The sequence below is a fragment of the Halichondria panicea genome, chromosome 16 (assembly GCF_963675165.1).
Source record: "Halichondria panicea chromosome 16, odHalPani1.1, whole genome shotgun sequence".
Taxonomy (NCBI): Eukaryota; Metazoa; Porifera; class Demospongiae; order Suberitida; family Halichondriidae; genus Halichondria; species Halichondria panicea.
In genome coordinates, this window is record NC_087392.1 from 3,884,365 (window position 1) to 3,912,292 (window position 27,928).

General features: G+C 41.3%; 5 protein-coding genes across 9 annotated transcripts; 4 read left to right on the forward strand and 1 right to left on the reverse strand.

Moving 5' to 3' along the window:
- Positions 1-27,868, reverse strand: LOC135349655 (uncharacterized). Of its 5 annotated transcripts, none has more exons than XM_064548208.1 (13): positions 27,554-27,868; positions 11,879-12,066; positions 5,688-5,774; positions 5,412-5,534; positions 5,159-5,248; positions 3,213-3,278; positions 3,069-3,149; positions 2,641-2,970; positions 2,533-2,580; positions 2,214-2,431; positions 2,061-2,150; positions 1,607-1,910; positions 1-1,464 (listed from the first exon to the last, which is right to left on the reverse strand). In XM_064548208.1, the coding sequence occupies exons 2-13, from the start codon at positions 11,880-11,882 to the stop codon at positions 821-823; spliced, it is 2,085 nt and encodes a 694-aa protein (XP_064404278.1). In that variant the 5' UTR covers positions 11,883-12,066; positions 27,554-27,868; the 3' UTR covers positions 1-820. The 5 variants fall into 5 exon arrangements, 3 of the variants coding, with proteins under 3 accessions (XP_064404278.1, XP_064404277.1, XP_064404276.1); XM_064548207.1 differs by lacking the exon at positions 27,554-27,868 and adding an exon at positions 15,906-16,152; XM_064548206.1 differs by lacking the exons at positions 11,879-12,066; positions 27,554-27,868 and adding an exon at positions 5,936-6,100 and having other exon boundaries at positions 2-1,464.
- On the forward strand, positions 6,195-8,159 carry LOC135349657 (uncharacterized). The gene is made up of 3 exons (XM_064548210.1): positions 6,195-6,795; positions 6,988-7,229; positions 7,396-8,159. The coding sequence occupies exons 1-3, from the start codon at positions 6,239-6,241 to the stop codon at positions 8,157-8,159; spliced, it is 1,563 nt and encodes a 520-aa protein (XP_064404280.1). The 5' UTR covers positions 6,195-6,238.
- LOC135349661 (uncharacterized) lies at positions 15,376-16,871 on the forward strand. Its single transcript, XM_064548214.1, has 5 exons — positions 15,376-15,477; positions 15,931-16,070; positions 16,146-16,337; positions 16,511-16,638; positions 16,730-16,871. Coding segments are annotated over exons 2-5 (324 nt in total). The 5' UTR covers positions 15,376-15,477; positions 15,931-16,067; the 3' UTR covers positions 16,731-16,871.
- Positions 17,153-18,032, forward strand: LOC135349659 (uncharacterized). The gene has a single exon (XM_064548212.1). It carries the CDS (start codon positions 17,282-17,284, stop codon positions 17,663-17,665), a length of 384 nt encoding a protein of 127 aa, XP_064404282.1. The 5' UTR covers positions 17,153-17,281; the 3' UTR covers positions 17,666-18,032.
- On the forward strand, positions 23,242-24,552 carry LOC135349658 (uncharacterized). Its single transcript, XM_064548211.1, has one exon. The coding sequence runs from the start codon at positions 23,517-23,519 to the stop codon at positions 24,309-24,311; it is 795 nt and encodes a 264-aa protein (XP_064404281.1). The 5' UTR covers positions 23,242-23,516; the 3' UTR covers positions 24,312-24,552.
- Positions 27,869-27,928: the final 60 nt, after the last annotated feature.

The following is a 27,928-nucleotide window of genomic DNA, read 5'->3' on the forward strand; positions in this document are numbered from 1 at the left end:
CAGCAAACATGGAATCCAAGCTCTTCCAAGTAGAGTTGATGCTATCGCACAGGCTCCAGAACCAAAAAATGTTCAGGAACTTCGCTCCTTCCTCGGGTTGCTGAACTACTATGGACATTTCATCCAGAACCTCTCTAGAATCATCAATCATAAGCAGGAATGGACACAGGAATGTCAGGAAGCTTTTTCAGAAGCAAAGAAACAACTCACATCATCTGATGTGCTCACCCACTATGACCCGGACCTACCAATCAACATGTCTGCAGATGCTTCAGCCTACGGCCGTTATTTCTCATGTATACTACCGAATGGGGCTGAACACAACAAACCTTAACAACAACAAACAGCAAACCTCGAGAAAGAAGCACTGGATTGATATTTGGTACTAAGAAGTTTCACCAGTAGATCTATTTGTATGGTAGAAAATTCACTTTGTTCACTGATCACAAACCCCTGACAGCGATATTTGGCCCAAAGAAAAGGATACCGTCCCTAGCAGCCGCTCGTCTCCAACGTTGGGAAAATGTTCTCTCAGGTTATGACTAGATAGATCTACAATATCCAATTCAAGCACACAGCAATGCTGATGCATTGTCACGTCTCCCCTTGCCAGTACAAGATTCGTAGCTGAGATTAATCTCATGCATGGTTGCAGTAGGTAAAGAGTCAAAACCGACAAAAAGTTTCCAAAACTGGCTCTAAAAGTCAAAACTCACTGTAAAAGTACAAACAGCATAAATTATTCTGCATGCATAGATACGAATAATGTAGTATAAGTCCAGCTGCTAATCAGCATAATAGTTCAGGGCCAAACTACACACTAGCGTGGTGTGTAGTAGCAGAGATGAAGCTCGTGATTTCCACCACAAGAACCATCGGAATAGTGCCCTCCGCATCTATTAGCATTGCGACTGTCTTCATCGTCAAAATATATGTAGAGACTTCGATTGTTCATTCCTTTGACTTTCTGACAAGTGCCCTGATAGCGATAAAGAACAAAAGGCCTTGTTGGAGGGAGAAGAACCTCAGTATGGGCGTTACCATCGCTTCTGCAGCAGTACTCGGTCTTTGTGTTACCTCCATAAGAGCCATCAGGGAGTACACCTTGTTTGGTATTAGCATTTCTCCTATCTTCATCGTCCCAGTATCGAAAGCCGGAGTAGAAATGACTGGGGCAGCTGCCACCGTGTCGAGCAATGCAGTACTTTCCCCTCGGCCAAATAAATACATTGTCGTTCACGAGATTAATATGCGTCTTCGTACAGTAATACGTTTTGAAATTGCTTCCAGTGCCAAATTTAAGGTAAGAAGCGATGTTAGACGGGCTCCATCGATTTGCATTGCGCCTGTCTTCGTTGTCCTGATATCTCCACCCACTGGACCATCCTGAGGGACATCCGTGTGTGGTTTCGAGCATTGAGTATTTTCCATTTGGCCAGTGTACCTGAAGACTTATTGGAGGATCTGCATGCCAAGTGATGGAATATAATGTCACATCTCTGACTACAATTATTATACAACCAAAACACAATACTATAATTATAGCTACTACTCTTCACAATTATTGGCATGCAGAAATCTGCATCATATTTAATGGTATACTTACCAGCACCGGTCCTAGCTCGTTTGTTTGCTGGATAGTCGACCAGAGCCTTCTTCATGTGGACTTTTTTCCTCCTGATTACAGTCAGACTAGCTTCATCCCAAAGATGATCATTCAAAGCTATTGAAATGGGTACTACTTTCACATGAAGAGGCAGAGGAACTTGCTGGGTTCCAATATTAATAAGTTGCATCTGTCGTCCAAAACGTGTGTTCTGGTTGACTCTCTGGTTTAGAGTGTTGATATCAATAGAGACTGATCCACTACCACGACCATAGCTCCCACTGACACTTATAGCATTTGAGTCCTAAAAAATAATCACATTAATTATGAGCACATCAGCTTTTAGCATCATTCGACCTTCGCTATGACTATATACAATTATATGTTATTCTCTGATGTAATAATTATATACCGGCCGGCATTGAATGACCTGCACGGGATGATGCATACTTACCTGTTGACTCAAGAATGAATACACTTGATTGTAAGATGCCTGCATTCTTTTGATACTTCTTGTTCCTACAGCAACCTCTTCAAGGATATGCTAAACATTCAGGCACATATAATTACATGCAGATTATAATAAGGATTAAAGACTAAAACTTACAGTTCCCCAGTTATCAAGGAATTGAGTGTACTCCCTTGCAGAGTACGTTGAAGGAAGCAGCCTAATTGCATTTTTGAAGTTCTCTGTCAGCTCATATCCATGTGCACCACTCAGAGCATTGGCCAGTTTGTATCGTGTTTGTGCATAGTTACAATTTTTTGTTTCCTGAACAATAACTGAATGGGAAGTTGTGGTCGAAGCTTGGGCTCTTTGCATTCCTGAATAATAATGTAATCCCGTTATCAACTTACCTTATAATACAGCTCAGAACGAAATATGCATACAATACAGACAGAGCATGTGTTTTAGATGCACTCACCACTGCTAAGTGCAAACCTCGCTGAAAATAAAAGTCCATTGTAGGAGGCTGCATGTATAAAAAGAACTGCATGCATGCATGCTTGGTGAACGAGAATGGATTTCTTACCAGCAGCTTCCACATTGAGTGAGAGCTCTTTCCTGTAACTGGCTTGTCCACTGTAAGCTTTGGTCGAATGTGTCTGAACACAGCTATGCGTTTGGTGGAACGTCACTTGATCAGGTACTTGCATTCTTCTTCCTTGGTAGAATATGTTATTCCCCTGACTGTACGTTTGTTTGAATACAAATCGAGTTGTTTTGATTCCAGGGTCGACCCCACCGCGATTAAAGTCTCCTTCTGGATTGGCTTGCAGAAGGTTGTAGCCCATTCCAGCATATCTTGTCACCAAGGAAGCAGAATTTATTTCTATTTCAGCTGTTTGATCGGGCTCTTCAACTATATATATACACAAATTAGGAATCGAATAATCATCCTTTGATTCTATTTTCCATGAAACGTGCAATAATCTTCTGAATTACATACAAGCCACTTACTTATACTACTCTCTTTTGCAACTAATTCATCATCAATCTTGGGGTCAGTTTCTTGTTGCTCATCACCATAATCTTCAATTGCTATAGCGTGTTGTACGATGCGTGTCACTGCATTATAGCCTGCTTAATGTATATATACCCCACCTTGATGTTCTTCCATTTTAGCATCGAGCTCATCTTTAAATGCCATCTCTTCCTCGTATGTCATTGCTATTATAGTGCATTGGATAATAGGTCCACGAGATGCATATGAATATATAAAATGGACCCCTGATTAACCTTTTCTAGGTCAATCGCACAAAATCTGGAACAGTTTCGTCAGTGTCATTTTAGTTTGCATTGTGGTTCAAAAGGTCAGTGCTGCCTCTATGGAAGTTGTGGCCTTTAAAAGGCTTCAACTAAGCTGCTTTAGCAAGCATGTAGACTATTGTTGCATGTGTTGACTTGTGTAGTGCCTGTGTACATAACATAGATCCCATTGCCTCATGCCAACCAATAATACCAACAGCTTTTTGTGGTCATAATTATTATGTTTGCTTATCAAAACTTTCATCGCTATAAATAGACTATAACATGATTGTATTACAGTAGACTCTCGCTATTCCGGCTCTCTGAAGTACTGCTACCTCGATATACCGGCCATTTTGGTTTGGCTGGGATTGCTAGCTAGATGTTTACTGCCAGGGGCGTAGCCAAGGATTTTGGAGAAAGGGGTGCTATTATAGATGAAAGAGGGCGCAAAGTGCCTGATATTTAGCCGCACAGCGCCAAAATTTTTGGTTCACCAGAACTACACCTCTTATTAATGACGTCATAATTAACCCGAGGCGCGCCGCGGCGCCACGGGTTATAGTAGTCAGTCAGTCTGTCTGTCTGTCTGTCTGTCTGTCTGTCTGTCTGTCTGTCTGTGTAGATCTATTCTCAGTCTACTCACCTGGATGCGATAGCACTGTGTTTATGCCATGGATAGCCTCAACACAACAAGGTAGTAGCTTTTAATTTGATGTTAAAGCTTTGTTGTCGAATAAAAGCAAGCAAAAGCTAATTTACACGTTGGCAGCTAGCTAACTACACACGGCCTTTATTCGAGGCACCCTATACGTATTTCGGGCTGGAGTTATCCTGTACAAGGAACAATGGAAAAGGGTCGCTAATAGAAAGCTAGAATTGTGATGGCTTGCTGCCTCTGTAGCAGACTAGGCCACTAAGCAGACTGCTAGGTCCTACTCCAGGAGCCATACTTATCTGAGACTCCAAGCTTCTTTGCTGTGATCCACATGCAGTGCATATATCTATGTACCACTAAAACTCAGCATCTGGTTTAGTTTCATTGCTCCTGAGTTGCTGTGCTAGACAGCTCAGTCATACATCGCTAGCACTGCATTATAATTATCACTCTTCTGGTTTCTTAATTATGTCACCAGCCAGCCGAGGGTTTACATGCACTTTAGTGCTCTAGTTAACTTATCTGCCGAGTTGGGTGTGGCTGAAGCTTTATTTGCATAGAGAAGAAGCTGGCCACAATCACAAAAGAGAACTAGTTTATAGATTTAAGCCACAGTTTAGAGACTGAATCGTTTTCCTTGCCTATACTGCTAGCTAACAGCCTAACTGCGCAAGATCTTGAAGAGAAGGGGTGCTCAGCTGGATAATCAGATACAGTTCTCTGTGATCTGTATATACTTGACTCCGGCTGGTTGGGGGGGGGGGGCTCGAGCACCCCTAGCACACCCCCTGGCTACGCCCCTGACTGCACAAAACTCAATGAAATGCGGCCACTCACTATACTGGCCAGTACTGGCTGCCCCAAACAAGGTTTTCAATGTACGTTTATTACAGCCGGATATGGCGTTTTGGGTGTGGTTTGGCAACTACACTTAATAAATAGAGAGCAAAATGATTCATTATCCTTCATTATCCTCGAGACAGAATCGCAAAAATTAGATTCGAGGTAAGATCGGTTTTTTAGCCGAGGCTATTTTCTGAAATACAGCTACCTCTTAAGCTGCACTGTCCCAAGGGTGACCGGATTAACAAGAGTTTACTGTATAGTCACTTCTCATTATAGACGTACTATGACGTGTACTTACACTTTGCTCCACCATCGTCTTCTGTTATTACGTTGTATGGCTCATCCTGTTCTATCACAACATTTTCATTGCTGTTACTCTCTGCTTTTGCTGTATATTGGAGAAAGGGGGTGCATAGCTGGTTGTTCAAGTTATACAACACGTTCCTGCCATGAGCCATAATTAGAGCTATTAGTGCTATTCAACACAGATTTCAATGCATGCACAATCAGAATGGCTATAAAACGAGTGAACTCATGCAGTGAATACTGACCAGGACTCTCATTCATTTCTTTTGCATCATCAAATTCGTCCATATCCAGCTGTTGAACTAGTGCAAGCCGTTCATCTGCATCTTTTTGCTTGAGTGCTAAACGCTCATCCTCTAAATCATCAACTAATAGAGATCGAGTATAATTATTAGAACTATGCATGGATTGAATGTATTTTAGCACTGTATACATGCAGGTATGGAAAGTACTTGAAACTTGCACGGTGTAAATATCAGAATTTGCACTCGGGGTACTGACTAGCTAGACTCATCACTCACCTATATCATCCTTCTCAATTTGGGCATCATCAGGATATTTCTCATTCTTGGCAATGTCTCCCAATAGTTCTTCCACCTCTTCGACATCTATGCATGTATGTACCATTATTATTATTGCATGTACGTTAAAATCACACTGCATCGCTACACATGTATATCAACTATAGTTAGCTATAATATATGAATGGACTGACAATAGTATATACTATACGAAAATATGAGTATCCAACCAATTAACGCTGGTTTACCTGGGTTTGCAGGGTTGGCTGCAGCCATTACTGCCAGAGCAAGGGGCAGAAGAATGCCTAAAATGGCAGAATACTTCATCAAGACACTCTAATTTCTTGACCGATGACAAAAAAGTTCTGCTTCAGTGGTGACTGAATTGATGAGAAGCTAAGACCTCCTCTTTTATGGCGTGCCGTTTGTATCAAAATTATTTTGACTGAAAATGGTTACAAGCGCATGCGCACCCCACTGCACATAATTATGGTAGAGGGGGGCGTAGTAAACAACAAGCCAACTCTGTACTGAATACTGAAAGGTATAGGATGGCCTGTGCTCTGCTGTCTGATAGTAGTGATAGTGAAGAGTCTGTCTACAATCAGGATGATGATAATAGTGTTACTGAGTGGAAAGAATTATTTTCAAGGATTTCCAAGTTTCTAAAGGACTGTGAGCGAAACAAATCAGATTTTGTGACTCGTGAGAAGGCTGAATTTATTTGTGAACGTCTTGAAAACTTAGTTTTGACTGTAAGACGGGTTTGTGATCACATAGTGCAGTCAGACTGCGAATGTGACGTTTCCTCTTATCTCATCGAACGCCTAACTACTCTTGATAATCAAGTGTCTACTGTTGAGCTTTGTTACTGGCGAGAACATCTAGACCTGCTATTGAATAATGCTGATGGAGGAAGTTTTGCCTCACCTACAGTAATTAAATTTCCTAATAAACCAGGCCGACCTCCATTTGATGTCGATACAGAACAAATACTGTACCTACGTGAACTAGGTTTTACCTTGTCAGATATTGCCAGGATTTTGGGCATCAGCAGAATGACATTGTATAGGAGAAGAAAAGAAACTGGAATCTTAGAAATCAATCGGTGAGTATAATTATAGTGTTTATAATTATTACACATAAAAATTATTGTGTCATCCATAATTATAATATTGTTCATGCCGATTTTTCTCTATAGAGGAAAAATTGAAGTTGCCTGAGTCTGACTGAAAATTAATACTATAATCAATGTCTATATGTATTAATATAATTATAATTATAATTATATTCTACTTAGATATTCTGATATAAGTGAAGAAGAACTAGAGCATCACATTGTTAAAGTGAAAGAGACTATGCCTGACATTGGTGAAAGAATGACAATTGGTGCATTAAGGGCTCGCGGTATTACTGTGCCACGTCATCGTGTCCGCAGAGCACTCAATAAGATTGACCCAATAGGTTCTGCTTTGAGATGGAAATCGAAGACAAAGCGCCGAATTTACTCAGTACCAGGACCAAATTCGCTCTGGCACATTGGTACGTTGGTATTTGTAACTACCAGTGCATGAACATTTTTAAATGCAATTAACACTGCGTTAATTTAATTAGTTCACATCAGGTTTATAGAACTCAACATATTAAGTGTGCTCATAAAAATATTATAAACATGCAACATAATAATACTAATTTGCATACTGTACAGATGGAAACCATAAGCTAATTCGATGGAGGATGGTGATTCATGGAGCGATTGATGGTTTCTCAGGACTAGTACTGTACCTTCACTGTTGTAACAACAATAAAGCTGTAACAGTGCTTAAACTCTTCAAAGAAGCGGTAAAGCAATATAGTATACCGTCTCGTGTCCGTTCAGATCAGGGATTAGAAAATATTGAAGTTGCTAAGTTCATGTTGCTTAACCGTGGGTTGGAACGCTCTAGTGTCCTTGTTGGAGCAAGTGTCCATAATCAAAGGATAGAGAGATTGTGGCGTGATGTATTCCTAGCAGTAACCCAATTGTATCACCGTCTGTTTCACTACATGGAGCGGTGTGAGCTGTTGAATCCATTAAATGCTGTTCATCTATATGCCTTGCATTTTGTATTTATTCCTCGAATAAACAAAGCATTGGAATCGTTCATAAATGGTTGGAATAACCATTGCATTAGTAAAACTGCAGGCTATACCCCAATAAAATTATTTACCAAAGGAATGATACAGCAGCACTTTGCTGACACCAACGTTGTTACAGATGACTATGGAGTAGATGATGAAGACTCAGATCTAATTGTTACTCCAGTACCTGACTCAATCGGTGTTAATGTACCTCACATTGGAATAGGGTTACCAGAAAACTGTATTGAGATCCTTAACTCCCTGATTGATCCTGTAGCTGACAGTGAGCAATATGGTATCGATATATATGTTAACACTCTATCTGCTGTTGAGGGGCTGCTCGAACAATAATATCACTATACCTTTTTTAGTGAGCTTGAGACTATACATTCATGTTTAATGTTAATTATTGCTTGCATCCTGTGTAATCATGGCATTAATTTTTATATAATTATTAATTTTGACTAATTATAATGTGATTGCGTACAAAGAATTGTTATAGATACAGCACCATCGATGCTCAGAATAATGAACACCCAAAAATTAATAACGGACATCAGTATTTATTTAAAGACATAGTTTGGGTTACTTCGAAGTTCAACAATCCAGGCACACAATGCATCTACATTATCAGTGGTCATCACTACATAATCTTCACCATACTTCTTTAAAACAGGAAATTTATTTTTTTGATGATTGATGTAATATTCAAGCAATTTGCAGCACGGTAGTTCTAGAGTGCCTGGAGAGAAACGTGTTTTTTTAAAGCCATAGAACTCATCCATCTGTTTTGTAGAGACTTCAACATAATCTCTATGTTCAATGATAGATTCCAATTCAGTTTCATCACCAGCCTGTCGCCATCGAAGCCACTGCCTCACTTCCGAGTCCTTGTACAGCAAAGTTTTTCTTTTTTTAATAACTTGCTCTAAGAGATCTTCGTCCTGTGTGCAAAAAGATACATCAAGGCACATACTGAGAGAAAAAGGAGCCTAACGTTAAAGTTTAGGGTCATGCATCTGTAGTAAATGTGATTAAGGACTGTGACCATGCCCAAAGGCACTGATTTAGTACCCCGAGCGTAGCGAGGGTATACTACAAGTGGCTGAGGGCTTCTAAATCACATGGACAACACCGACAAAACAGTGTCTAGATACTAGTGCGCATGCGCAAACCTTGCCCTCGAGGCTTGACTACAATACGATTACTTGACAACGGAATACAAGTAAGTTGCAGGTATACTAAGTAGTCCCATAGTATTATACCTGCTCTGAGGCACTTTTCCCATGTACATCTTATATCAACTAGTGTCTAATGTACAGTTATGCTCTCAGGGTTTCATCTAGGATTAAAAGTTGGGGGGGGAAGGTTTACGCATGCCGCAAAATGTTTGGCCACACCCACATTTGTTGTCCACACCCCCTATTACATGCTAGTGCATCACAGTAGATCTAGTTACATATTGCACATCATAGACAGTACTAATGTGATGATGTCATTATTATACAAAAATGTTGGGGGGAAGGTTCACCCCCCCACTAGATGAAACCTTGGCTCTCTAGCAAGCTCACATCACCTTTCTAGTAAAAAGCACTCTATATACATGCATTGATTGAATATTTTCTATCATTGTGCCATTACTCTTACCACTGGTGCCCTCTCTGCAGATTGATAACTGTTAGAATGCTCTCTAAAGAAATGGAACAGCTCATCATCATGTAGCTCTTCAACAAGAACATCTAAAAAATTAATTTTATAATTATATAATACGAAAGTAATGCCTACATGTACCTGTATCAAAGTGTTGGGGTGCTTTGATTACTTGTGCCAAGACTCTTGGCTGCTCATGTGAGACCCTGACTTGGCTACTGGTAGTATTCCCAACAATAATCGAGTTTATTATATGTGTTCCTCCAGTATTCTTTACATTTTTCTCTTTCAATTCACCTCTAACATAGAGATTGGCGCCATCGACAATGTCCAATACACACCCACACTGAGACAAATCAGCAGGTATCAAATCCTTAGAGCCAGTTACCTTCAAATATTCGAGTAAATATTTGGGAAACATAAGAGACAACTTTTCCATAACTTCAGAATCGTTTTCATTTTTTCCGATATAAAATTCTTTTATTTTTCCTTCCTTTACCAGACAGTTTCTTAATTTTCGATTGGGAACCGCAAATGTGTTTTGGTCCACACAAACAGCTGTGACTTGTTTGCGATGGAACTTTCTAACTCCAGCCTTAACCTCTGGGGTCACTACAGGAACCCTGGCTTTCTTGGGGCCCTTTTTGTTAAACAATTCACTAATTTTGCTCTTTATGCTGGGATTGACATTACTCAACTCTTTTCCGATATCTTCAGCACTTTTTGAGGGTCCAGGATTACTCTGTTGGTCCAAGCGAGCAACCTTCCTTCTGAATCCCTCTTCCGTAATTTCACCTACATGAAATCAAAGACAATATTCACACTACTATGATATGCACTTTTCAAATTAATAACCCACCACTCCCCCCCTCTACCGGGGATAGGCGGGGATTAGACCAATCACATTGATCTAATCACCTTACCTTTGAGCATAATTATTATTTGGTCTAAACCCTCTTAGTAGTATGGGGGTTACTTGGGGATTAAACTTGTATCCAACTCTAAGTACCCTAGGTAGGGAAGTCTAATCCCCACCTGGTATAGGGGGGGGGGGAGGGGGAGCATTGGTTTGACAAGTTCACTAGCACCAAATATCACTGTCTGTGCCAGAGGAATTCTGTTTGGGACTATAAACAATACACTATGGTCACAAGAAAGGCCAGAATAGCATGTGGCCACAATAGATTACCTTCTTCTAGTTCCTTAGTAAGGACTTCTTTGGAAAGTGCAATTTTTCGTTTTCTATACCCAAATTCAGTGGGTTCTCCTGCAAACAGGAAAAGATAAATTCTTAGCTTATAGCACTCCATAACTTACCTCTCTTAAACTCTTCTTCTACAATTTCGATTTTTCTCTCTAACTCGCGCCATTACTGATACTAGATCTATATAGCACACTGCTCAAGGAAGAGAGGTAGATAGCACACTGCTCTCAAGGCAAAGAAGAGAGGTAGATGCTTGTCACCACATGTGCTTAATCATGCTTGCGCATGCGCACACAAAACACACATGCGCACACTCTATGATTGTCAACAACTCATTATTGATACAAACGGCACGCCATACTCTTTATATAGATCTTCAGACTTCAGTGCGCATGCGTGGAGCCCTGAAAATTGCAATTATCAGCTTTCCTTCTCATTACAGAGGGCACATGCAGTTTTGATAATCTATTTTCTAGGATAGACAGATGGTCCTTCTTTCTAAGCAGCAGGCAAAGCCACTCAAAATTCCAATTCATAGTGTGGCAAGTGGCAAAGTGGCTGTCCCAATGCAGGCGAACTTTGAATCCTAAAGGGGACGTCCATCCTACTGGTTTCCGTCTGCATAGAAGGAAAGGACCATCTGTCTATTCATAGAATACTAGGAAACACATTATCAGAACTGTGACCTACTATACAGAGCCTGCGCCAGTATTCTTAGGAAGGAAACGCTATGACTTGTGGTTTTTTCATAATAGATCTTGTATATTGTTACACTGGCATTCAATGCCCTCTGTAATAGAAGGAAAGCTTAAATTGATTAAGTGTGGTCTGATCAATCTCAGGACTCTACGCATGCACACTGGAGATCTAACCCCCTTCCATATAAAAAGTAAGGTCTTAGCTTCCCATGCATCAACTTAGTCATCCACTAAAGCAAAACTTCAAACTTCTTCATCATCAGATTAGATTGTCTTGATGAAGTCTTCTGTCATTTTAAGCATTCTTCTGCTCCTTGCTCTGACAGTAATGGCTGCAGCCAACCCTGCAAACCCAGGTAAACCAGTGTTGGTCGGACACTCATCTTTCTTCAGTTTCATTATCGTACTATTGTCATGTATAACAAACTAAAAGAGTTACATGTATAGCGATACAGCATTTGTATAGCTTATTTGGTGCATGCATGCCAAAAAAGGTGTTGATGAAATCCATGGTGTACCCATTGAAATGAATTAACAGACACTGCAGTGTTTATATAGTTTGGCATGAACCAGTCCCAGAATTTGTCAAAGGCTCCTCTGTTCCCAAAGCTCATTTCTTCTGTGATGCCATATTCCCATCTTTAGAGACGAGGGCATTGTGTTCAATAGAATTCTTGCCACACTCAACGTCCAGGTCATCCTCATCCTGACAGTGTGTGGGTGTGTGTGGGTGAACAGTAATAGATCTACAGGATGAGTCTAGTGTGCATGTATACGATTGTGAGTCGTGGGCAAATTATTTGTCCAACATGATTTTGGCAGATCTTATAATTATTTTGACCGAAATTCAGCTCGCGGAGTCACGGGTATAGGCAAAAAATACAGTGTATTAGCTACAGTGGAAGTAACTTCAATGCATGGTGTTTGAGCCCTTTCTCCACAGAGTTGTTATAAATTAATAGGTACAACAATTCTATAGCTATAGCTTATGTGATTGAATAACTCTATAGACAGCCGCTGCACTGGACTCCAGCTATAATTATGCAATTGAAAGCTATATGCTATAGCAAGCATTCATGCAAGAGAGAAAGAGAGAGGGAGAGGGAGAGGGAGAGAGGGAGGGAGAGAGAGAGAGAGAGAGAGAGGGAGAGAGGGAGGGAGAGGGTGAGGGAGGGAGAGAGAGAGGGAGGGAGAGAGGGAGGGAGAGAGGGAGGGAGAGAGAGAGAGAGAGAGAGAGAGAGAGAGAGAGAGAGAGGGAGAGAGGGAGGGAGAGGGTGAGGGAGGGAGAGAGAGAGGGAGGGAGAGAGGGAGGGAGAGAGAGAGAGAGAGAGAGAGAGAGAGAGAGAGAGAGAGAGAGAGAGAGAGAGAGAGAGAGAGAGAGAGATAGAGAGAGAGAGAGGGAGGGAGGGAGGGAGAGGGAGAGGGAGGGAGGGAGGGAGGGAGAGAGAGAGAGAGAGAGAGAGAGAGAGAGAGAGAGAGAGAGAGAGAGAGAGAGAGAGAGAGAGAGAGAGAGAGAGAGAGAGAGAGAGAGAGAGAGAGAGAGAGAGAGAGAGAGAGAGAGAGAGAGAGAGAGAGAGAGAGAGAGAGAGAGAGAGAGAGAGAGAGAGAGAGAGAGTGCAACATGACTCCAGGAGCACAGTGATAGGGGCCCTATATATATAGGTGGGGCTCACATAAACAATGAGAGGAAGTATACAGAACAATAGTGAGGCTAAATGCTGGAGGACGAAGTACAACTTGATATAGCCAGCAAATGGTTTAAATTGTACATAATATAATAATAAAAGGTATAACATGCATGCACTAACACATGCATGGCAAATAACAAACAGCACAAATAAAGAAAGATGCATGGTCTCTCCCATAGTATCATTATGCTTCGATTTGACTGTCACTAATGCGAACAAGTCTAATGTCATGGACAAACTCGCTATACTGTAATATCATCGTCGCTGTAAAGTTTCACAAAGTCCCCCCTTATTAACTTTTATGTTATAACGCCAATTGTCGTGTACGCGTATACGTGACCAAAAAACAGATGGTTAACCTGATGAGCGAGCAGTTCTATTCAAGACCACGGGATACAAATGATGAGAATCGATTGAACAAACTCTCTACACCAGCAACACAGTGAAGTATACAAGTGTGGCATTGTCGGGGCAATTTCCAGAGTAAAAGTTAGTCTCATGAATCAGCCGCCGTTCCTTTGAAACACCGTCTGAGCACTCTTGTCATGAAGTCAATTCAAAATGGAATGTTGATTGCTCACAAAACCAATGGAATGTAATTAAATTCGTGATCTTACGCCCACACGTATTTGCTAATTGTTAATATAAATGTACAAATCGTCAAGCGAAGGCATCTCTCTCTATTTGTGTTTTGCTTGTGCTGCTAAATCTGTGCCCAAGGACCCCTGCTTGGCTTGCTTATGCTTCGCTGCGCAGCAGCTTCTATGTATGAAGCGTTTACCATGCGTAATGCATGCGTAATGATTATCCAAATGCATTGAGTAAAATGCAGTTCTTTGCTGCCTCCAAGTTCATCACCTGACTGGACTTCTGCAATCTGATTGGTCAAGACGGAATTCCGTCTTGGCACATAAAACGATGACAAGAGTGCTCAGACGGTGTTCCAAAGGAACGGCAGCTGATTCATGAGACTAAGTAAAAGTATCAATCATTGGACGTCATCATAATTTTTATGTCGGACACTGCACAACTATTAAAACCTATCTATTCAGACTATTGTCCCAACGTTAAACATTGTAGCTATATACATCTATATACTACCTTGCACCTTATACTATATAATGCAAATTTGGCCAACACTTGACTGTGTAGTGCCGTGTTTTGGGTTTTAAATACTCAATATTAGCTGGGCATGGCCCGGCCAACCGTTCTGACACAGAGGTTCTGGGTTTTGACGGGTGGCCAGGGGACAGGCTTATTTAGGATTTGTACTGCTGCAATGGAAGTGCAGCCCCAGTGGGGTCGGACAAGGGTGAACCGTTAAGTATTAAATTCTGACTTCAACTTATAGCTTCCTAGTTTTGGGAAGTTACCTCACGAAAATTACCCTCTATAAGCTTACGGTATAACTATAATTTAGTCGACAATTAATTTCACATCATTGAGTAAAAAACATTCCTGGCTCAGCAATATTTGTGCTCGCGTGATGCTATATGGTGCAGCCCAATCAGATTGCAGTCTTTCTAAGATAACGATATTCACTACTCAACAATTTAATATTGATATTCATAACCTGATATGCGGTTTATAATCGAATCATGATGCTCAAACACAAATCTCTATGCAGTCAAGTTTTTATCTGAAGCATGTCTGCACTGTATACTGTAGATATCTATCTATCCTATCTACATGTATCTATATACAGTAGTACAGTACCTTAATTATCAGCTTAACTAGTTCTGTTCAGCTGAGCAGTATTTGTAGTCTACAGTGCACACTGTCACAGACTGCAAATATTTGTCTTGGAGGAAGACTGTTTTATAGCTAAAGTGAATAGATTCAGTAGATTCTGCAGCAGGTCAACTATATCTACATTGTATTTGATCTAGATCTATATACGTCTATGGATCTCTATTTCCCCCTTATTGCAGGCATCTAAATGAATCCTCCCATTGAACCACCACCTTGTAGTAGTCCATTCTCTATACGAAGCCAATGGATGCCACTACTACTGGAGGGGGGCTGGTCCAGGACAAAAGTCAACTGTCATTGCTGTATTTTGTTCAAGAACTGAGCAGTGGAGCCTCAGGCACACCACTGGACCTCCACCCCCTGGAAAATGGTGTGGTCGCTCTGTTTATGTAGGTCGTTACCTATACACCTTTGGGGGTAGCAATGGATCTTCTCGGGTCAATGACATGTCCAAGCTAGATCTAGACAGTCTCCAGTGGGCTCAACTTCAATCATCTGGTAGCCAGCCTCTTAAAAAGACTGGTTGTGGGCTTGTCAGTGTGGATGACAGAAGTTTGTGCTGCTTTGGAGGATTCGGTATGTTGTCCCCAAGCAACCAGGATCATTACTGACCACATTGTCAAATGGGGGAGGACTTGGATCAACAAATGAGCTTCATTTACTGGATGTACAAAACGGTAAGCGTTGCTATGTGTGCGTTAGTTAAATATTACACCATGGACTTCCCCTGCACATGCATGGTGGCATTACGGGCATTAAACACATACACCGTATAGCAAGAAATTTTTGTTAGGTGCAAAATTTTCGAGGGCAAAGCGAAAATTAAAACTGGGGTAAACTCCCATCATGCACCGGTATTTCACAACATGCACAGCTCTTGGTGGGTGTGGTTTCCTAGCATTAAAACACAAAATTATAACCCACGAAGATTTCTTCTGAGGCCAAATATTTCCCGCTATATGGCACTCGAGTGTTGAGAAAACCTATACTGGTATGACGCACGATCTTTGCCAGAACGCAATAGTTTGATTGTAAATTTCTACTGATTTGGCTCAAAATTCTGAGACAACTTGTATGTGACCACTGCTCAATAAAAAAAATTTACAATTAAGGTATCTGGTCGTCCCCAGAGGTCAAAGGAGTGAGACCTCCACCCTGTGAAGATTTCACATTGACGAAGGTGGACCAACACAGGGCAGTTCTATTTGGAGGGCACCAACTTGAATGTGATAGGGTCAACGACGTCTACCTGTTTAATTTTAAGAACATGGTAAGGCTCTAAATTATAATTGCATGATCCAGGATTTAGTGCACCACAGTTGCCATGCAATAATCATACGTATAGGAGGTTGCGATCACTAAAGTGGAGCCAGTACAGGGAGAGCCATGGCCAGTGGAGAGGTCAGACCATGCTGCCTGTTGTCTCAATTATGGCGACAATCATTCTCAAGTACTGGTATATGGAGGAGTGGATAATGACCTGAAGGTACTGGGAGACATGTGGACACTTGACGTTGACACTGGGAAGTGGACAGAGGTGATGTTGATGAATTTTAACATACAATATAATGTTTCCAACCTGTATAGCATTATTGCTATATAATTATGCACATCAGCTATATAAATTATTAATTATAGTTATGAGTGCCTGGGTTTAAAATGTATACTATATTTAGGGGTGCATGTCATTGCTTGTATATAACCCTGCAGGTAATACCCCCTGAGTCAACGTTACAGTCACTCCACCACTGCCACAACCAGGACTCACTGAGGTCCTCGTGTTTGGAGGCCGGACATTGTTTGATCCACACATTCAGAGACCACTGTGTTGAGATTTGGTGAGTGACACTACTATATATACTTGCGGCTGGTTATTCTGGCTACAATTGTTGATAGACGTATTTACTCAATACAATACCACCAATGCAGAGTTGGCTTCACCCTCTACTGGGAATTGGGCTCTTGTAGATGTGGCCCACAATGATACTAGAAACTCCAGCCAGCGACTGAGGGAGAAAAGTATAAAGATCAGACAGGCTCTTGCTGCATCAGTCAGAGAGAGTAGCGACTCCTCTCAAGACCGGGTGAGAGTTCTGGAACAACAGCTACAAGCAGCAGAACGTAGAGAGCAAGACACTCAACGTCATTGTGAACAGTTGCTACAAGAAAAGGATCGAGAATTGATAAACAATTAAACGCAGCAGCTAACTATCACTGTACAGATGCAGAGAGGAGAGTCCAGGAGCTTACTACGGGCTTTCAAAGAGACCTCCAAAGGTCCAACTGGCAGAGGAGCGAGCAGATGGTCTGGAGACTCAGTGGAGGGTCCATCGCAGGGAAATCCAATTAACAGAAAGACGGCTCGGTGGGGGAGGATGGGGGGTTGTTAATGTAGCCAAGTTCCGAGGAATCGAGGTGGCAGCTAAAACACTGTATGAGCAGATCCGTTCCGACTATTACCGACACTTGTTTATTTGGGAGATGAACATGGCGGCTCGTCTGCGACAACCACACCTGGTCCAGTTCATAGGAGCCATGCTGGAGGGGGAGATGATCATCCTGACAGAACTCATGACCACCAGTCTGAGGAGAGTGCTGGAGGGAGGTCGTATTTCACGTGAACACATCCTCTCTATCTCTGTACAGGTCTGTCAAGCCCTCAACTACCTCCACCTCATGCAGCCAGACCCAGTGATCCATCGTGACATCAGCAGTGCAAACGTCCTCCTCAACCCTCTATCCGATGATTACTGGAGGGCAAAAGTCACAGACTACAGATCGGTGAACACCCTGCGAGCACTGGCAACAGAGAACCCTGATAACCCGGTATATGCTGCTCCTGAAGCAAGAAACCCGTCCCTCTAATCTACCAAGATGGACATATTCAGTCTGGGGGTGCTCTTGATCGAGATGTGTTCTGGCCAGTTTCCGAGCGATGACGAACGTGAGCGCTTACTTTTCACCATCCAAAATCGCCAGTTCTTCGACATCATCAGTCGCTGTATCAATAGAGAGAGAGACAATCGACCGACTGCTAGAGAACTGTTGAGTGAACTATACAGTAGCTAAGTATGTTTTCCTCTTTGTATATGCTGTTGTTTGTGTCTTATTGTATTTATGTTTGTACAACTGTATAGTTATTGATGGAACAACCGTCATCTTGAAAGTACAATCGTACAAGTTATTTTTATACAAGCACAAACTACAACACAGGTTGTTTGACAAATTGAAATCAGTATCTGTTGAAGTCTATATGCACCAAAGACAATGTACTTCTACGAGAGGGTTCTGCATGATCTGCTACTCAAAACGCATACTTTTTTATTGAGAGATTTCCACCCGATACACCCAGCAGCCCGCTTCAGAACTATTAACGATACATCAACGATAATGAGTGAAGGAATCTCCTCCATGTGTAGACTCTTTGATTTCACAATTGTGTGATCTACAGATGCGAGAGGCCCGGACACCATGAAATCACTCCAAAGAGACGTCAATATACCCTTTATTGTTGGTCACACACTTGGCAGCTGCTCCTAAGCCTATAGGCAAAAGCATATCCAACAAGTTACTCTCACTATGATTACAACATCAACCACAGAAATTGATGTGTCAAGTACTTCAGTGTGGCAGTAACAACTTATTCAACACATCCAGTACTACATCACATAAATCAGTACTAACAACATAAACATTACATCATAATGAAAATCAGTATACAGTTAAAGTTAATGAGGTAAGTTCCATAGTCCGTACTTCCTTACATCACTCCCGCTTACTTAAAGCTTGACCCGAGCGAAGGGATTCGTTATCCGTTTTCGAAGTGGGTACTTTGTCTTTTTCGTTGCGCTGAATATGTGAGGTGCAAGTCTGTGTTCAAAAGGTAGAGTACCTTTTGAATGTCGATTAGCTCCATACAGGAATCCAGAAGGGCAGAAATAAACCCTCATCTGATGAACCTAGATCGCTGGGAAAACTTTAACTGCAGAGATGTCGGGGTCTTCTCTTTTTTTGTCTAGAGAGTTTCATTAGTTTTCCTTGTTACTCACTGGAGAAGCGGATGAGCACAACTTTGAATGGTTTTTTGTCAGGCTTTCCGATCGTAATAGTGTTTGTACACCTTTTTGAGCCTTTTGAATAGTCTCCACCGCCAATACGAGTTGAGGATAACATGCATGGTAGTGACTTCCACACAATCGATAGTCTTCCGGAACTGTCCAGTCAGATTTCTGACAATGGGAGTTTCTGTGGGAGAACACAGATCTGTTCCAAATAGTATAAATAAGAAGGTTAATCCTCTCGTGGGTGGTATTCCTGTAAGCGTATAGAGCAGGAAACGATCCCATTGCATGCCAAATTGAGCTGCATGTTTACATAAACATGGATTTCAAGGTTTGATTGAATGTTTCTACTATGCCATCGCATTCAGGGTGATACATCGTCGTAATCAATTTCTTGATTCCCACCATTTGGCAGAGATCTTGCAATTAGAGATTTGTACCAAGGTCAAATATATAGTATAGGCACTCAGGAATTTCATAAAACGGCATCAATTGCCTGATTATCCACTTGGTCAGGTAATCTTGAAACACCACAACGTTCTTATTTCCATTGGTGGTCACCAGGAGGGAGGTCAAACACCTACGATTTGAAAGAGGCAATGAACTGGGATCGGGTTAGCACATTACAAATGAAAACACTGCGGGTGCTGATGTCTCGGTGGAGGTGACAAAGCAAAAGCTTCTACGCACTCTTCTGAAAAGACTGCAATGGCATTCTAAGTGAGCAAAACTTGGCATAACTCGAGAACGAAGCATTATTTTGTAAATCCACGAATTGAAATAGAAAACATGACTATATAGAAGCCTAGAAACTCTTACTTACACAACCTAACTAGAAAAACATGTGCAATGTGAAAAATTGCTAGGATTGCCCCAAGGGAAAACCTCAAAAAGCATGGAAACAAGAAATTTGGCGAGTGCATAACTCCAATCCGTTAAAACGTCATTCACATGTATACAGAGGAAAGTTGGGCATGTCTGTTCGACAGGGTCAAGGACTCCGAATGTCGAACTACGTTCTTTTGAATGTTCCTCCCCAGTAGCTGCTATACATATCTTGGAGATCGATGGTCCAAGGTAGAGCGGCTCTTAGATGGTGAGACCCTTCGGTGAGACCCTTCTATAGTGATGACGATCTTCAGTTCTGAAGTAGAGTATACAGACTATTCAACTATTACTTGATCACTCTAATGCTGTATGAAATTTACCAGTTACTTCAGACCTCCTTGACTGTACGGTCTTGCCCTAATTTGGCAAGCTGATCTTTAAGACGCGACGGTCGTAGACTCGCAAGCCGTTACTGTTGCACGGCAACTGTTCACTGTGCAACAGTGACAGCTTGCGAATCTACGTTACGATGGTCGTGCTCTGAGACGCTGGTACTTCATCACTTTATGCTAGTGGATCATGCTAGTAAGTCTAGAACCCTAGCGATGAGATATAGACGAGAGGACTACGTACACCATCAAGTCTCAAGCTCAGTGAGAGTATGTACTCCGAAATACAGAAACTAAAGTCTGTTTGCGTTGAGTTCGGTCCCGGAAGTTACGTAGTCAATTATGGCTTCATTTATGCTTTATGTGGTAGACAAGTATGCCTGGGACTTCGATTCTACGTAACTTTTAACTGGTTGGGGAACAGCTCTACAGCATAATTATATAGATATAGAAGCACTTTTTAACAAGGAATCCAAAGTATGACAAAGTTATGACAACTTTATGAAGGTCGAACTCAACACAAATAGACTTTCAGTGGCTTTAAAAAAGCTAGGGGATACATGCAGCACATGAGGTTCAATAAACTAAGCTTAATAACCTTAAGCACAAAAGAAGGAGTGAGACGAATTTTTGTAATTATGCATAATTATGTACATGTTTTTGTACCTACTGGTTTCACTTTTATCTAAGGACACTACTCAAATCACTACTTAACTATACCTTCTACTTCATATATACGTGTAATTATGTATTATGCAGAGCATGCAGTACTTTCCTTAGGGGTTGGTAGGTTTTAGAATTAAATACAGGTCAGTGAGTCACTAAATCTCTAGTAAAACATAATTATGTAAGGCCTGATGGGACCTGCGTCAGTACCTGCTTCAATCTCATTGACATTGACGGTGATGTTGTGGAAGTCAGCAAAATTGTTTACAAACTCATGTCCTATTCGAATTACTGTACATTTGGTGGTATACTCAGCACCAATATAGCTCCCTCCAAATTTGGTCAAGGTGTACTCCCAATAGCTAAATAGCTGTAGCATTTAGACTTTACTATGTGGTGATCTAGATCTACCCAGCATTTCTTGAGAAAAAAGTCTGTAAAGAGTTTACTTTATTACGATTGACATCTGAAAACAGGTCTCTCACTAATCAATTGACGTTAAGGAAGCTAGTCTAGGTGTAGCCTCGATCTCAGGCCGTACTTCCTCGAAGAAGGAGGCCAGTGAAGGAGGCTAGTCTAGAAGAAGTTCACAGGAGCCGAACCACATCGAACTCATGTAAAACACTATCACAAAACTGTTTGTTTATGCCGAAAAAGTTCGAAAGAGTCAAACCTCATGACATAGTTTGAAGAAGTTTGAAGAATTTTACGACACTCTGCAATTAACGTCTATATCACTATGAAAACAACGTTACACACCACCATCATAATTGACGTCAAGGACTGTGCAATTGCTGTGTCCTCAAGGAAGGTAATCTATACTGCCACAATCACTATGAAAACAGGTCATTAATTACACTATCATAATTGACGTCAAGGAAGCTAGTCTACTGTGCAATTAATACATACATGGGGTATAGGGTACGATAACAGTAATAATGTGAACAACAGTAACACCTCAAGTATATATAAGCTATATAAGAAGAGCAGCAGGCAGCAGCTAAGAAAACATCCAAGCAAGTTCGATTCAACTAATAGCGAACGATGCAAACAGCACCCCTCCAACTCCTGCTACATGTGTGCCTGGCCTACTGTGTGCTGGGAGCACCCTCCACACAATTTAATGTCTATCAGGACAAACTATCGATTAGCCCAGAAGTTCTCAGCTCTATTGAAGACATCATTGAAGACGTGGCATGTTAACGATACGTTTATACACATGCAGAGCAGTACCTGCGTCAGCATACCTGCTTCGATCCCATTGACGGTGATGTTGTGAAAGTCAGCAATTAAAGGTGTGCAGTGCAGGGACGTAGCAAGCAAGTTTAGAGTGGTCAGGCCAAAACCTGACCAGTCTGACCGCTTGCTACGGCCTTGACTGTGTGTACAAGCTCCTATTTGAATTACTGCACAATGCCTGCATTTGATGAAAAAAAACTCTCATACTCAACACCAATAAAGGATAGAAATCTAGCATAAATGCAGTGGTAATCAGGAGACATCCATCCAGCGTTGCTTGTCTGAATCTAATCTGGGTACAATCAGAAGCACATAAGGGGATAGAGTGTCTTACTACGCGGATTCTGTATCGTCTAGCTATGTACAAATCATGCATGTCAAACCGCTAAGTGCTGCTGACATTATTCATTCACTATTATCAAGAGTTTATGATAGAGAGAGAGTATCGAACGTAGGCATACTGTGTATCAGATGTATGCGGAGAGTAACGTGACTTCCTGTATCTGTCACAAGCTTGGAATTTGCACACTGACCAATCCAGTGTGGGTGATGTAATCTATCAAGAAAGTAGATTACATCACCCACACTTGGATGGGTTGATAGATTACATCACCCACGCTTGGATTGGTCAGTGTGCAAATTCCAAGCTTGTGACAGATACAGGAAGTCACGTTACTCTCCGCATACATCTGATACACAGTATGCCTACGTTCGATACTCTCTCTCTATCATAAACTCTTGCTATTATTAGATCAAGCGCGTTATCAGCCACACATGTACAGAGCACTTAGCACATTACAAACAAGGAAATGTGATATAGACAATATAGTGAATTTGCAATACTATGCATACATGCATGTAGTAAGACGCTCCATCCCCTCATGTTTTCCACTGCATGTATATACACATATGAAAGAAGTGGGATGTGACTTAGAGTATTCATTACATAATTATCTGAAAACAGGTCATTACACCATTATCATGATTGACGTCAAGGAAGTTAGTCTACTATGCAATTAACGTCTATATTACAATATCACTATGAAAACATTATACCATCAAAATTGACACCAAGGACTATGCAATTGCTGTGTCCTCAAGGAAGCTAATCTACTGTGCAATCTAAGTATATCATCACTATGAAAACAGGTCATTAATTAAATTACACCACTATCATAATTGACGTCAAGGAAGCTACTGTGCAATTAACATAATTATACATGGGGTAAAGGGTATGACAACAGTAATAATTATGAACAACAGCTGCACCGCAAGTATATAAGAAGAGCAGCAGCTAGGAAAACATCCAAGCAAGTTCGATTCAACTAACAGCTAACGATACAAACAGCACCCCTCCAACTCCTGCTACATGTGTGCCTGGCCTACTGTGTGCTGGGAGCACCCTCCACACAACTTAGTGTCTATCAGGACAAATTAACGATTAGCCCTGAAGCCATCAGTTCTATTGAAGACATCATTGAAGACCAAGTTCGTTCCAGCCTTGCCAATGCTTACCTGGGCCAATTTCCTGAAATGGCTGCTACTTCGTGCAAGGAGATATCCGAAACTAAGCCTGACTACCAGTCTGGTTACTATTGGATACGAGGACCGGCTGGGCCAGTGGGAGTCTATTGCGATATGGAACCTCCCTTTGAACAATACGGTGGTTGGATGAGAGTTGCCACTGTTGATATGAGCGACAAACACTCGCAGTGTCCATCAGGGTTAGTACTCAATGTGACCAGCAATAAACGGACATGTGGAAGAAGTGAGAAGTTTGCTAATGGAGGATGTGCTTCGACTGTCTTCTCTGTACACAATGCCCCATATAAAAAAGTATGTGGGAAAGTGATTGGGTATCTAAGCAAGAAATCGAACGGATTTGGCCCATCTAGAGGAACACCACTAATAAATGAAACGTATGTGGACGGAATAAGCATAACACACGGACACCCAAGGCAGCACATTTGGACATTTGCTGCAGCTGGAGGAGGCAGTATCACAGCTGGCTATCACTACGCCTGCCCGTGTCTAGATTTTTCTCAATCATTTACCGGCTCGATACCAAGCTTTGTGGGGAGTGATTATTTTTGTGAGACTGGTAACAGAGACGGTGTTGAGGAAGCTAACGCTATATTCACAGATGACCCTCTATGGGATGGCAAAGGCTGTGAGGGTACCAATATGTGCTGTGATCGTGGAGGTCCATGGTTTTGTAAGGAGCTGAGCAAAACAGCATGCGACGATATCGAGTTACGAATTTGCACCAATGAGTGGAAAGAAAACGAAGATTTGTTTCTTGAAGAGATTGAAATGTACGTAAAGTAAAGTAAAGTAATCTTAACTATATACATGTTTTTACATTAATAGTAACCTTCATAGCTAAACGGTTACAAATTTGTTCAGAAACGCACCGTAATTACGTACCGTTGTACACTACAGGCGATCACTTTCAATTTGGAGAGTGTGTCGTCAACAACTATGTAAATATGGAACAGAATTTACTAAGTATAAGCAACATATCCTTGTGTAATTATAGCTACGCAACTAGTACATGTATTATCCAGTGGCTTAACTTAAGGGATAATTATATGCAACAAGGCTATAAGAGGATGAGTGCACAAAAGAAAAAGTGAGATGTAATCATGAGATGTTTTTGTACCTACTGGTTTCGCTAATTTAATCTACTTAAAATTACTGCTAAATTACCCACCAATACATTTACGTGGTTTGCTGTGACTATATGTATACACATGCATAAATGCATGCAGAACAGTACAGGTTTTGGAAATATATGCTGATGCAGGTCAGTCAAGTCACTAGTATAAACATCTGCAGGCCTGATGGGAGGAGTACTGGGTAGTTTTCAAACAATTGGTGGATAATTACCCTCGGATATGCATATACGTGGTTTACTGTGACTATGTATACACATGCATTTATATAGCATGGCACCATTTTAGGCTATAAAATTGGAGATAGATAAACACATGCAGAGCAGTACCTGCTTCGATCTAATTGACATTGACGTTGATGTACGTTGTGGAAATCAGCACAGTGTACACTGAATAAGTCTTATTCGAATTACTGTACGTGCATGCAATGCATATGGTGCCTGCATTAATTGATGGAAAATAGACACTCTCATACTCGATCAGCACCAATAATTTTAAAGGATGTAAATCTAGCATAAATGCATTTAGTGGTAAGGACATTTTATACCATGTGGTGATCTAGATCTATACCCAGCGTTTCTTTATGTGAATCTAATGTACATGTGCTGGTAAAATACTGTAGAGTTTACATCTCACTACATTACGATTGACATCTAAAAACAGCTAGGTCATTGATTGACGTCAAGGAAGCTAGTCTATACTGAGCAATTAACGTCTATATCACAATATCACAATATCACAATGAAAACATTATACTATCATAATTGACGTCAAGGACTATGCAATTGCTGTGCCCTAAGGAAGCTAATCTACTGTGCAATCTAATCACTATGAAAACAGGTCATTAATTAAAATACACCATTATCATGATTGACGTCAAGGAAGTTATGAATAACAGCTGCACCGCAGAGTATATAAGAAGAGCAGCAGGCAGAAGCTAGGAAAACATCCAAGCAAGTTCGATTCAACTAACAGCTAACGATGCAAACAACCCAACTCCTGCTACATGTGTGCCTGGCCTACTGTGTGCTGGGAGCACCCTCCACACAACTTAGTGTCTATCAGGACAAACTATCGATTAGTCCTGAAGTTCTCAGCTCTATTTAAGACATCATTGAAGACCAAGTTCGTTCCAGCCTGACTAATGCTTACTTGGGCCGCTTTCCTGAAATGGCTGCTACTTCGTGCAAGGAGATAGCCGAGAATAAGCCAGACTACCAGTCTGGTTACTATTGGATACGAGGACCGGCTGGGCCAGTTGGAGTCTATTGCGATATGGAACCTCCCTTTGAACAATACGGTGGTTGGATGAGAGTTGCCACTGTTGATATGAGCGACAAACACTCGCAGTGTCCATCAGGGTTAGTACTTAATGTGACCAGCAATAAACGGACATGTGGAAGAAGTGATATGTTTGCTAATGGAGGATGTGCTTCAACTGTCTTCTCTGTACACAATGCCCCGTATAAGAAGGTATGTGGGAAAGTTATTGGGTATCAAAGCAAAAAACCGGCTGGATTTGGTCCATCAAGCCACTAATAAATGAAATGTATGTGGACGGAATAAGCATTACACACGGACACCCAAGGGCAGCACATTTGGACATTTGCTGCAGCTAGAGGAGGCAGTATCACAGCTGGCTATCACAACGCCTGCCCGTGTCTAGATTTTTCTCAATCATTTACCAGCTCAATACCAAGCTTTGTGGGAAATGATTATTTTTGTGAGACTGGTAACAGAGACGGTGTTGAGGAAGCTAACGCTAAAGTTGGTCTATTCACAGATGACCCTCTATGGGATGGCAAAGGCTGTGAGGGTACCAATATGTGCTGTGATCGTGGAGGTCCATGGTTTTGTAAGGAGCTGAGCAAAACAACATACGGCGATATAGAGCTACAAATTTGCACCAATCAGTGGAAAAAAATCGAAGATTTGCTTCTTGAAAAGATTGCAATTTACGTAAAGTAAACTTACAATTATACGTCCATGTTGCTTATAATTGCTATTTCAATCAGTACACAATAGCTAGCTATAGATCTGCCACTGCATTAACACATGTATACTGCATGGCTGCTGCCTGTCGTTTATATATATAGTAGCCGTCACAGCTGAACGGTTTATCCATAAACGCACTGTAATTACAATACAGAAAAATGATGGGACATAATTTGCTAAGTAAGCAACATCCTTGTAGCTACGTGTCGTTACTAGAGTAAAGATCTAGATCCAGTGGTATGTAAAAAAGCTATGGGGATACATGCAGCACAATTTAGTATATACAAGGCTGTAATTAGAGGATGAGATTACCCATCGTGTTCAAACACCTTTATTCCACTAGCTCTATACTCACCTCTATTCCACTCTATTCAACTTTTTCCCTTCCCGCATAACTCCTTTCTAAACCAGCCACGTACTCCTTCTGTCCCTGTATCTCATTGTTTTCCCTTGTGAACCTTCCTTCTCTCTTTTCTTTCCCCCTCTCCCCCTCTCTCGTCAATGTGTCCTTTAAATTCTCTCTCAGTCTGTCTGTCTCCTCCCCCATCTTGCCTTCTTTCTCCCCTGTGTTCCATAGCTTTTCCCATTTCTCTCACTCTGCCCATCTTCCCCCTATACTCTATGTACATGCAGATAAAGTCTATGTTTACGTTGAGTTCGGCCCTGGAAGTTATATTATAGTCAATTATCGCTTCATTTATGCTTTAATAATTTATAATGCGGTGGACTTTTAACTGGTTGGAGCTTACCAGCTCGATCTACATCTAGATAGAAGCGCTTTTTAACAAGGAATCTATATGAAACTTTGAATTTCAATGTGAAGTATGACAAAGTTATGACAACTTTATGAAGGTCAAACTCATCTAGACTTTACTTTACTATCTAGTCTACTAGACTTACTTTTGTATAGTCCCTACATGTCTGCATGATATCCCTGTTTTCCTGTGTCCCCTTTCTCCCCATAGAGTTCCCTCTTCTGTTTTGGCCTTAATTAATCGTCTCACTCGATATCTCTCCTCTTCATGTTATCTCCAATTTATATATCCCCCTCTCTTAGCTTCTCTGTCTCCGTCTCCTCATCAGTGCTATCTCTCCCTAATTATCTATGCCTATGCCATGGGTCTCCCCTGTCTCTCACTACACTATCTGCACATGCATGTTACTTTTTTTTATCTCCTCTTCATGTGCTTCTCTATCGGTCTCCCCCCTCCCTATATATATGCGCTTGTATCCCTGCATGATCATGTTTCCTTATATGCGATGCCTATCTATGCG